The 12540-nt window shown below is 33.9% G+C and overlaps 1 protein-coding gene across 6 annotated transcripts in view; it reads left to right on the top strand.

The window, feature by feature from the left end:
• Frmd5 (FERM domain containing) overlaps positions 1-12540 on the top strand; it is a 192588-nt gene that overhangs the window by 165190 nt on the left and 14858 nt on the right. For 5 of the 6 annotated variants that reach the window (XR_012993246.1, XR_012993244.1, XR_012993242.1 and 2 more), the window contains one exon: positions 236-829. Coding sequence is in view for 1 of the 6 variants with exons in the window: in XM_076319979.1 (XP_076176094.1) it covers positions 236-829 (594 nt within the window). In the remaining 5 variants the exon portion in view is untranslated. The remainder of the gene's footprint in view (positions 1-235; positions 830-12540) is intronic. The other variant, XR_012993245.1, reaches the window with a different exon arrangement.

Genomic DNA, 12540 nt, shown 5'->3' with positions numbered 1-12540 from the left:
TTTAAAAAGCAATTAAGAGTAATTAAGTAATTTTAATAAATTCAATTCAACCACCATCGTTACATTATTTTTCTAATAAATGATCAAAGGATCCCCATATAAAATCCAACTAGAAAACTAATTTATCTATTGACAAGGTTCCGACATATCTATAGAAAACAATTGTTTAGGACTGCCGCTTTTTTGGCTTCTTAGGTCGTTGATTTGTCTTTTCCTTTTCTTTCTGTTCATTTAGCCGTAGACGAAAAAGATACGCATGTGAATGCTACCCACAACACCGCCACCGCCACCACGTCCACCACTACCACCACTTCCAACACCACCACAAATCGTGCGAAAGTTAGACTGAAATTTCCAAAAAGCACGCTGAACCGACCGCAACTATTGTACAGTCAAAAAATAGTAATAGGCTCGGAGGAATTAGCTGGTCGTGACATCGATTACGTCGTCAGGCAATGCATAAACGCTCTCGAAAAAAGTCCGAAGGTGGTTAGATCGACTGCCTTGATAATAAAGAGCTCGAAAATATCAGCGAAAGCGTTAAAAGCCGGTAAAGAGATCGGAAATGAGATGTACATATTTCCCACTGCCGATTCAGGAACGATCATCACAACGGTGGTAGATGGTTCTTTCGATCCTAGCACCGGTGAAACGGTCTTGCACAGGTCTAAGGAGCAGGTAAGCATGCTCGATCGTCAAGAGAACGAGATTTTGTGGCGCAGCATGTCTACCACGACGAAAACAGCAAACGGTTGCGTTACATCAACGAGAACTGACATCGAAGGCATTAGAAATGGAGTCGAAACCCCAAAATGTCAGGAAGGTACAGGTAAATTGGATGATGGGTTCGCCTTGACGGGCCGAGACATACACCAAACGACTCTTTCCTTCCTAATGCAATATCGGATCACTGTATCTTGATCGTTCTTTATGGAGTAAATGTTACTTGCACGATTACATTAACAATTGTTTGTTGAATATACTGTGTTTCATTACATTTCTTTATGTTCAATTTCTTTTTTTTTTTTTTGCATACTTGACTACGATCAGCATGAAACAGCGCCTACTAAAAATAAGGGTGGTAGTTTTTTCTGCGTTCAGTCTCTAATCCTTTCGGAATGGGCAATTGATACAGTCGGCAACGGTCAAACACACCTATACCAGCAAACGTCGACTGTAGTCCCCTTCAAAGCTTTCCTATTCGATCAGGTATCGCCTCTAGCGATGACCATTTATCTTTATATACAAAGAAAATATGTGTATTTACTAGTTAAATATTGTCTCGTTTAAGTTATCGAAATTTATTTGTCTGCCATCATGCTATATTAAAAAACAGAATTCTGAAACTGTTATGCTTTTGATCACTGAGTAACATTTCGTGGCAAACCCCTTCTCGAAAGGATTAATTCTGCACTTGCGAATTGAGTTATAGATTTCATATGGAGATGGGTAAATATTCTGTAAAAAATTAGCAGTTACTTACATAAATTAATTCTGAGAGATGTGTATGTGTGTGTGCGTGTGTGCGCGCGCCAGATAATTGTTTTATTGTTTACAAAATTACTTTACCCAACTCTATTTTCTTTCTACTTCTTACAATCGCTAAATTGCTTATTAGTACGGATTCGCGAATCCATAAAAATAACGCGTGGATAAACAATATATGCTTTATATGAATAGGAAATATGTGAATACTGATTGTAGCAGAGCGATGACAAAATTTTTTTTCAAAAACAAAAAAAAAGAGAATGGATTCGGACGAGTTAATAGTCATAAAAATATCGAGTCAGGCTAATCAGTTTCTCTGTGTGGAGTAGGATTATGAAAATTGCACTTTTCACTTATATTGTTTAAGGTCTGCATTCACGGTATCGGCATTTGAATTAATTGAAAGATTTTCTGTTTTCTTTTACAAGTTGCTCTAATATCCGAGTATATACAGAATATTAATATACATACATATCACGTACACTATTATCGGTAAATAACAAGAAGCTTTCATTATTTGGTGATATCTTCGATCACAGTATACTGAACTTTGCATCGTTAATGATGACGTTTACTGTTTTTTTTCTTCTTTTTCTTACTCTATCTTACGTTTACTTTTAATATTATTTGAAAGACGCTTACTAAAATCAAATAAACAAGTAAATAAATAAAAAGAAACAACAAACTTGTTGATAATGCAAAATATCTTATGTCAAATAGGAAGAATCGGTGAGGACTGCTCAGATAAGTAATATTGTAGATGTGGCATAATTTTACATTTGAAATAGTTTTCCCATTTTTAGGATTACATTATAAAAACATATTATTGTGCGACGAAAAATATTAAACATAGGAAAGTTACATTTGTCTTCTAAGATTGTATGTCACATTTTTTTATCGATGCCCAGTAATACCTGTCAAAAATTCGACAGTATGTTAAGTACTTTCTGACAGGTGTTTTCCATAAATTTAAATATCTGTTCAACCATGCGCATCCATGTGAATTTGGTTGCATTTGGATTAGACTGAAAAGAATTGTTAAAGTTTTTGTGATACATAGGAAAAACAAGTTCCAGACTTGTCACATGTTATCCCAATAGATGTATTCATTTTTAATCCTCGGATAGCGATGGCTGGATTTTTTTTAACACGGCATGGTGGCCCGACCTCATGATTGTTGATCACTAGCTCGAATCGCTAATTCAGACTAGTATAAATTAAATTACACAGTTTAGACAACTTCTCCTACCCTACCTCCATCATCTTGATACAAAGTTGCTGACGACATGGAGTTGATCTCTGTTGGGAGTTATGGGTTTAATGAAATGACTATAGAGTACTTTATAGTTTTACTATAACTTTATTTCTCGGGAAGGTATATCGTTCTCATTAGAACTTTACGCAGCGAGAGACAGAAGTCAATTATAATAGGTTCTACAACCTAGTAGAAGAGGGTATAAGACGCAGTCTGCCTGGGTCCCCTAATTCTTATCTATAGCGTGAAGTAAACACTTCGTGCATTCCCAGAACCTCTTCGATGCATAGTTCAACCACATAATATTTCTCCTAAGAGTTTAATTTTTGTACATAAGTACGTTGAAATGTATTTTATTTTCAACAGTCTCTCTCTAAACTATCCCTATCTCTTACAATTGATGACAATAGTTGGAGACTAAACAGCATGCAGAGCCTCATTCGTAAAGAGAACTGCGGTAGCTGCTTGTCCACCACCTCCAGTCGTCAAATATTGGTAATCTCTAGCGGTTAAATTCAAAACCTTTTAGAGAAAAGACGTATTATAAGATAAGTCTTGCCAAACTTCTATTTCAATGTTATAAATATCCGAGATGGAATTTTAAATTTTAACAAAAAATATTCTACCTTCAAGGTATGATTTTAGAAGCTGATAGTAAGATGCAGGAAAATTTTGTATAGAGTTTCTTATATTTAAATTCTAGAACGATTTTGTTCGTTAATCTGTAGATATGTTGTATAATAGCATACTTCTTCCCAAGGTCAAATTTATGGGACAGAATTAGGTTTGCTTTAATATTAATTTGCTTTATTCTAACTAAAATTATTTTTTCTAATAATTTGAATATAATGAAAAATAGTGAAATTAATTTGTAGGATAATGGCAGATGGGGACCTTTTTAAATTTAAGTAACATTACAACTTGTGTTACTATTCTTAGAACAGCACTGAAGATTATATTAAATGTTCTTACTGCTTTAGATGAAAATTCTTTGAAAATGTTTTCCATTAATTAGGTCAACGGTGGGAATTTTGTTATTTTGAGTTTGGTGTTTGCAACGTTAGGTTTAAATGTTTTGTAGATGCTCACTGAAAACTATGATCTTTTCAAAAATGCTTCTTGCTCCATTGGAATATGCTTTCTTTGTGACTGGTAAACAGCTGACTGTTCTTTTTTCTTTTTTTTTAGACTTTTAGTAGTTTTTCAAAATAAACAGTTCATATTTTTGTTATATGAAAATTTAGATGTTCAAATATGGAATTCTTCGTTGCGATGGATTTGAATTAGTTGCTTCACTTTCTTAGTGACTGCATTTACCCTCTTTTTGTTTAATTGTATTTCTTGCTTTTGCCAAATGTCTTTTAATTTGCGTTTTAGCTTGATCATTTGTAGAATACATTCGGAATAAGAATAGAATTGTCTTTAGTTTTTTCTTTGCACGGTCTTTAAATGTATGTTCCAGCCAATATTTTATTTTAAATACTTTTTAAATTTCTTTCCCCTTTTTCTCAATTATGCTGATATAGCAGCATATAACGCTTTTGCTATATGAAACATAAAAGATACTGTACAGGAATAATGATATTGGTTGAAATCAAAGAGAAAAGAATTTTCAGAAGAACTAGAAAGAAAATTAATTGCAAATAATATTGGAAAACAAGAAGTCAGTATGAAAATAATGAGATTGCTTTTCACCAACATGTAGCACATAGAGTTGAACTGACATAAAAACGAGTACAAATTCTGGGTGTTATAATAATATTCATTCGGACAAAAAATTATTTATATAATTTAATAGAATTATAATATAAAAAATTAGCTCAGTAGTTGCAATGAGAATCAGAGAAAGCTTGTATATTGTTACATATAAGATTATCTACATAACATAACTGCGAAACAAACGCAAACAGTAAGCAAGTAACAGTGTGCACGTTTGGGTCAGAATTGAACCGATAAAACTCTCAATAAAACTAACACTGGAATAGTTTCCTGGAATCGACCTTTTATACTTCAAGCTGAGACCGGAATAAACATCTGATGAGAAAAGTAAACGATAATACACCTCGAATGAGCACAATGATAAAGACGGCTCGTATTACAAGCGTTCGATCGTCGAGCTTGAAAGTAATGCTGCACGCGTATCAGCATGACAAAACTAATACAAATTAATATCTTTTATATTTCTCATTCTATCTTCATGAGAATATTATTTAATGGATTCTTGAGGTTCTCCCGACAAAATTGAGACTAAATTAGACCATATTTAAACTCCAGTATCGTCTCATTATAGGTTGTCCATTTAAAAGACAGGCACGACTTATAAAGAATCAGTCCTGTATTTTGCATTTAAACGGCGGTAAACCATAAAGAGCCCCTCGAGTTTCAATGTCTTCGATTGTATAAGGATACAGAAAAATAAATATCGTTTTTTTAAGAAAAAGGTTATTTACATTTTTAAAAAAATGTAATATTGTACTATCACAATTATTATTGCAATTGCGTGTTTTATTATAGTTAGATTATTGTTAAATTATTAGGGGCCGGAAGAGAACCTCATTAACGGTATAAAAGAAGATTGACATTCTTAATGAGTTGAACGCAGCGCGAGAAACTATCCCCTAACAAAACAGCATCTTTGATGCTTTGAACAGTATCAAAGAATAGCTAAGAAAGTATACAGTTAAAGAAGTCTGCGAGTTAAAATTAAAAAGAAGAAGGACATGCAGTTTTAAAGATTTGGAAAACCGGCTTCTCATTACAAGAGAAAACATTGGAAATAGAAAATGAAATTGGGATATCGTCTTCATTTAATCCCAATGGGGACTGGTTAACAAAATTTAAAGATCGTCACAATGTAAGATTACTAATCGAAGTCGCCAAAGACTCGAGCAAACTTTATAGTTTGCCGCCGTCATATGTCCTCTCGTTCAGTCGAAGTCTGTCACACTCGTCGTGGCAATTACAAAAACAGTGAAGGGGATGAAAAGAGTACTTCCAAAGAAACACGAATGACGACTTATAACGAGACAATACTGTATTTTCATTTATACGTTACACGAATCACTTCTAAAGAATTGTAGTATCTAGTGTGGTTAATTAACACGTAGATGTTACCCCTGTGGAGAACATCTTTTGAGACTCAATGTTGTTAGGATAAAAGATCCTTTACATACTTTCTATACACTCTGCGAGGCAGACTAGTTTCATATAGCTTTGTTTGCTAAGTCGTTGGAGTGATTGTCTGTTCTTTTTTTATATTTGACGCAACGACTGATGATTTTGTCGATAACTGTTTTAACTTTGAAGTGCTTCCGAATTTCGTAATTTGGAACATACCATAAAGTTATGATTACTGTTCAAGAATTATAGATTGCAATGCCTTAAGTTTAGCAATGTGACTTTTGGCAGCCATACTCCACATCTCGATGCCGTAGGTCCAGATAGGTCGTAAGTCAATACATGTTTTTTCCGTTCTACGTAGAATTTTAAGTCCAAACGTAATCCCAGGTATTTAACAGATTTGATTTGTGATACAGGGGTATTATTAAGTTTTATATCAGGAATAGTACCTTTCTTTAGGGTAAACCCTTGTCCGTGTTTACTTTTATTCTCCATCAGTATAGCCATTTTTCTAATTTTGCAATATTTTGTAAGATAACTATTGCTGCTATTGGGTTATTGTGAGCGAATAATAAATATAACTGTATCGTCTGCAAATGTAACTGTATCGGTTTCACTTGTGGTTGAAATATCTGATGTGTATATTGTATACAAGAAAAGGCCCAAAACATTATCCTGTGGGTCGCCTACTTCTGTCTCGTATGTCAGAACATTTATTTTGATGTTTAACAAAAAAGGTTCCTTGCTTTAAGTTGGATGATGATTTATTGAACAAATTAAAATGATTTACTGCACTCTGGTATTTTACAAAATAAAAAAAAAAGCATATCGCAAACGAGAGTCTTTGCATATGTTAACAAAAGAACGTCTATAGAAATACCGTAAAACAAAAGAAATCCCACACGCTGACCAATAGATGTCGCGAAAACCAATCATATCTTCCACTTTCGCGATATCTTAATAAATGTAATTAACATCGCATCTTAATCTTTTTATTTCTACGCATTTATCATGTTTTACAAGTTTCAATGCTTTCGTTAGGATATTTGCTGGATTTTCATCTATTGGAATATACTACAATTTTCCTGTCCAGACTTTCATTGGAGTCTTGTCTTCTATTTTTGTAATAGATAGCCTATTTTTCACGTAGGTCGCTGTATTAATTGTTTTTGCCCAGAATTTTGGTGGCAACTTAGCAGAACAGCATTGGATCTTGCTAAATCCAATAGTGTTCTATTTGCACTTTCAGCCATACTATTCATTTGAGGTGACTCTAAGTTGCTCCTCTCATGTTTTATTCCAAGTTTGTTGAAGTCTTTATTATAAAATTTAAGACTACTATTACTTCTAAATCTTTTTACGTTTTCACTTGTTTGTCGTTCAATCATGGCTATATATTCTTAAATGCATTGTTTAACTTGATCTTTTGACTTCATACATTTTGTATCTAATCTGCGTAAAAAATTATCAGCAAATGTAATAAAGTACTTACTTTCGCCAATTGAAGTCGTCAGCATTGGTCCGCATAAATCTGAATATATCAGTTCACATACATTCTTTGACTGTAAACTTGTTATTGGTTTACATGTCATTTTTACAACTTTCTTTTTACAACATGCATCGCATACACTATTCTTTACATCAGTATTTGTATATGTATATGTATACATTCGTATACAGTCACCCTTTTTAGCTGAAATGTCTTTCTTATTGCATCATTATTAATATGGAAAAATCTCTGGTGCCATAACCTCTCCTCGTTTGTTTCTACTACATGTGATTCTGGTACAGTGTATCCACTTGTATCAACATTTGCTTCCAACATAAAGATCATTACTTCTATGATTTAAGCACTTCTTTTGTGCTTATGTTCTTATCCCTATTATGCCAGCTTTGATTATCAATTCATGTCCTTTCTTTTCTATCTGTGCAACCGGCAGAGATTCTTCCTAATATCAGGCACATAGTACACATTATCCAATCTTACTCTTTTTATAGATTTCCCAACATGCATATTCAATATTACAGTACCTATCCCTTTGGCTTGCAGCATCGAACCACTACGTTTTTGTGGATCAGCTGTGGTACTGACCATCTCTGTATTTAACTGTTTGAACATTTCAGTAAAACCATTAATAAATCATTAATAATAGGTCACATGATACGTGCAGCCACTGCCCAAAATCAATGTATCATCCAGATTTATATTGTTCATGGATAGTAGAAATGCACCATCTATTCTCGGTTTTGATTGGTTTGCATTATATATACTTTGTCTAACATTTCTTTTATTGGTCTTCAAATTATGTGTAGAGCTGCATGCAGAAGCAAAATGGCCAATTTTGTTGCATTTATAGCACACAATTTGCTTTAGTTTTTCTCTGCTCATTTCTTGATTTAGATGTCGTTTGCCTAATCATCTGGTGGTGTGCAATGTCTCTCTATGTATGTTAGTATCTTCCTCTTGTCTGATACGTCTATGATCATATTCTGCTAACAATACTCATATTATTTCTGCTAAATGAAACTTATCATTAGGTAGATTTGCTAAAGTCATATTTAAATTTTCATGGCTATTAGGTAGTCTAACTAATAGAGCATATGCAAGATTTTCATTTTTAGCTTCGGTACCAGCCTCTCTTAAATTATTCGCTGCAATTTAACTTCTTGATACTGTTGTTTTCTTCTTCGAATCACTGGACGAGTGTGCTGAGTTATTGATCCTCGTACGAGCCCCCAAATAATTGTTGTACTCGTACGGTGTATCAATGTATATTTAAGTATATTATAAGTTACAGTGTTATTAGAATTAGACGTGATGTTGGTGATTAGTTTCGCTTTTCACTAAAGGTAGATCAACCGCGTATAAGACTAAGCCTATCGTCTTGATGCCCTCGGCACACGTCTTTATCGTCTTTGTCGCTTATGTCTTTTACTGGTCTTTCGTCTTAATGCGTCTTTTCAACTGTCTCGTCTTATTACGTCTTTTTACTCATACCTTCCGCGACATACTCTCCAGACATACTGTGACATACTGTGACATACTGTGACATACTGTGACATACTGTGACATACTGTGACATACTGTGACATACTGTGACATACTGTGACATACTGTGGACATACTCTGTCATACTACGACATACTGTGGACATACTCTGTCATACTACGACATACTGTGACATATTGTTTCCAAAATGTACCTCTCGCACTTTATATAGCCACGCACATTCATTCTCTTTCATTCTAATCCTCAGTCTCTCTCACTTCATACATGCGGTCACGTTCGGCCATCCTAATCGTTTATCTTTTCCAAAGACTCTTCACTTTCTCTGAACCACATGTATTCCCTTTCATCCTCATGCATTTTCACGCTCGGTCGTCTCGCAAGACCCCCTGTAAAGGGATACTTGTGCCTTCCACGACACCTAGCGAGCAGATCGGCGCCAAGTGTTTATCCTAACGCAGGTCTGTCCGCACGTGCTATCTCTTCTAGGCCTGCGCTCGAAGCAGGCCCAAGCGGATACGGAAAATCCGATACCACAATACATATGAGTACATATTTTCATTGTCTTTCATTTTTAAATGATAGAATTCCTTCTTAAAGTGCATGATATGTGCCCGAATTCTTGGTTTATGTATTAATCCTAATTTTACCCAGGCTGCATGTACACTCTCACAGTCCTCAATATGTACTTGTTGATCAGCATCAACGAGGAGTCCAATAATAGCCAGAGTTTTATCATTATTTGTCATGTAACTTACCTTTTGCTCTTGCGTTTCGTTTATGAGTCGAATAGTCCTTTACCTTTCAACAACCATTTCATCTCAATTTTCCACGACCGATAATTATTTTCAGACAATTTAATTACATGAGTATCGTTTTTAGACCTTTTTCCGTAGATTTTGTATACAAGTCAAATTTACCACGTGGTCGACCTTCCTTTTTTTCAGGTTATGTTCTTTCACTGGGCAGTTCTAGGCCCATAATCAATGATAGAAACGAAATAAAAGATGAATGATGATTTACTGAACAAACTAAAATGGTTTATTGCACTCTGGCATTTCATATTGCAAAATAAAAGTGAATCGTTTCTCATATATATATTTGTTACTCTTTCAATAATATTTACAAATTTTTACAACGAGAAATAGTTAAAATTAGTGGCAGTATCGAAAAAGTGGTCTCATAGTTTCCACGCTTTCAGCTATTTAGCAACTTGCAAAATTTGCTTTTGTTTACGTTCCACAATCTGATGCCCATTTGTTTCTCCATATTAGCTACATACTTTTTATTTGGACAGTAATTTCTTTACCATATGGGTTAATATCCAAAATGCTTTTGTATATTTCTCTGAACTGATGAACATTTCCTTCACAGTATCAAGCTCCATTTTGCCTACACTAACGGCATGGTTTGTAATACAGGTATCTTTGTAGTTTCCATACCAACTGTCGTACTTGTAAACTGTTTCATCTTTTTTCTATTCCATATGCTACATGCTGGACACAAGCTAAATTTTGTTATACTATCGATTACTTTTTTGCTGTATTTTCGAACTTTTTTGGCGGTTTAGAGTAAAAGACCACATTAAAGGAGACAATACTGTATTTGACGGAGAGAAACATACTCCGTTGACTCTGATATGTGGAAAGAGAAAGAGGAGTACTATAATTTGAACCATTACAATATAAACATATGGCGCAATTTTCAGATAAAACAGTCTTAAAGAATGAGTCATAATCAATATTTCAGGTTAGAAAATTAGATAACACATTTACTATATATAGTGATTTGCAATAATATTGTAACATGATACTTGATTTACATAGTATTTTTATGTATATATTATGGGGCTAATGAATTTTGAATGTTTTTTATTGGCCTAAATAATAGTAACAGCCTTCACGTGTTGGTAGTTGCGAGAAAAGCTGTATAGTTTTAATCAAATAACTCTTGAGTTCATTTCTTAATGGAATAATGTACTTACGTATTAGCAATTAGCAATCACTATGTGATTGAAAGTTTCGCATCGATTAATTTTTTTTCATTTTTCGTTTCTATTTAATTTTTTTATTTTGATATAAATTTGTTTGTATAACTATCTTATAATAAGTTACTTAAAAAAATATATACACTACTGGCCAAAATTATCGTTTATTGTCACATCCCGTTATTAACTGTGATTATGAACTGTAATTGGGAAAAATGATCATCAAACTTACCTACTAATGAAGTTCGATTACAAAAAAGTATTTGGCATTCCGTTTAAAAAATTGAAGGTCACCTCCATTTTTCGGAAAGTAATGCAAATATGCAAAATTGATACACACTGTCCTATTGATCATAAAAAGCTATAAAACTCTTTCCTTTCTTATTTTTTTCTAATCACAATAATTTTCAAAAAAATAGCCGACTAATAATAGCGTGAATACCCTGTATACCACCTATACATACCAAACAGCCAACAGCTAAACAACTAACTACTAAAACTGTGTGTCATCGGTTTTATCATCACCATCGTTTCAGCCACCATAGAGAAAATAATTAACTCAACCAATCTCATATTATTAAATTCACCCGCACCTACCCATTCATTTTTCGACATTGTGACATTTCAATGCCATAGATTTATCACTTTACGGTCTATATATAACACAAAATCATGCGGATCACAGTCGGTGATCTGGACGACAACTATTATCTTTCAATAAAGATGACATACAACCACAACCATGAATTTTACAAACTAACAAAATCGAAATTTCAAGTAACCAATTGGGAACTATTCTGTAAGTTAGTAACTAACTCAGTTTCTCAACTTGCAAAACTAAATCCTATCAATTCTAACGCCATAAATGTAGATCAGGAACGTTTATCAAAAGCTATAATAAATGCAGCCAACATAGGTATACTGAGAACAAAAGAAACTAATAACCCCAAATTCAAGTACATCCTACGATAGAATGAGCAATGCTCACAAGCCATCAATAGATATTAAAGTCATAAAATCACAGAAAACCTCGTCAACGTTAAAAAAAATTCAAACTATAGCTCGCAAAACTTTAAAAAACAGCAAAAGGCAGATATAAATGGATTATGCCTCATGTTTGAACTCGGCTACATCCCAAGAAAATTCTAGTGGCAACAACTGTACCAAAGAATTCCAGACCTATAAAAGGGAAATCGGGATTAATCAGATGACATCTCCATCATCAGATCTTAACCAACTAATGTATCCGCCCTAAACATGCGTCTCTAACTCAAAGAACTACGAAATTTCTTAAATAGGTGTTCGAATACCAGCCCGGAACATAACGGACTACCGAACATACTCCTACTTCATCTACTGCAAGAACTAAAATATATGTTATCCCATTCTGAAAACAGCTAAAACACCAATGGAGCTTCTGATGGTCCTTTGAAACTAAGCAACTGACTTCCAATTTCCAAAGTGGATTCTGAACATTCCATTCCATGTACGGCCACCTACTAAATCTGAAGACGAACATGTGTGAAGCCTTTGCCAACAAATAACACGTGACTACTATATGCTTAGATATTAAAAAGGCCTATGACATGACTCTGGTCTGAAGAAGCCGAATTTTAAAAATCCTTCAAAACTACGGTATCAAAGGAAATATTCTCAATTTTATCAGCAACTTTCTATTCATTA

Source organism: Ptiloglossa arizonensis, chromosome 9, assembly GCF_051014685.1.
Source record: "Ptiloglossa arizonensis isolate GNS036 chromosome 9, iyPtiAriz1_principal, whole genome shotgun sequence".
Taxonomy (NCBI): Eukaryota; Metazoa; Arthropoda; class Insecta; order Hymenoptera; family Colletidae; genus Ptiloglossa; species Ptiloglossa arizonensis.
Note: the sequence above shows the minus strand (reverse complement) of the source record. Positions and strands in the feature narration are given on the sequence as shown.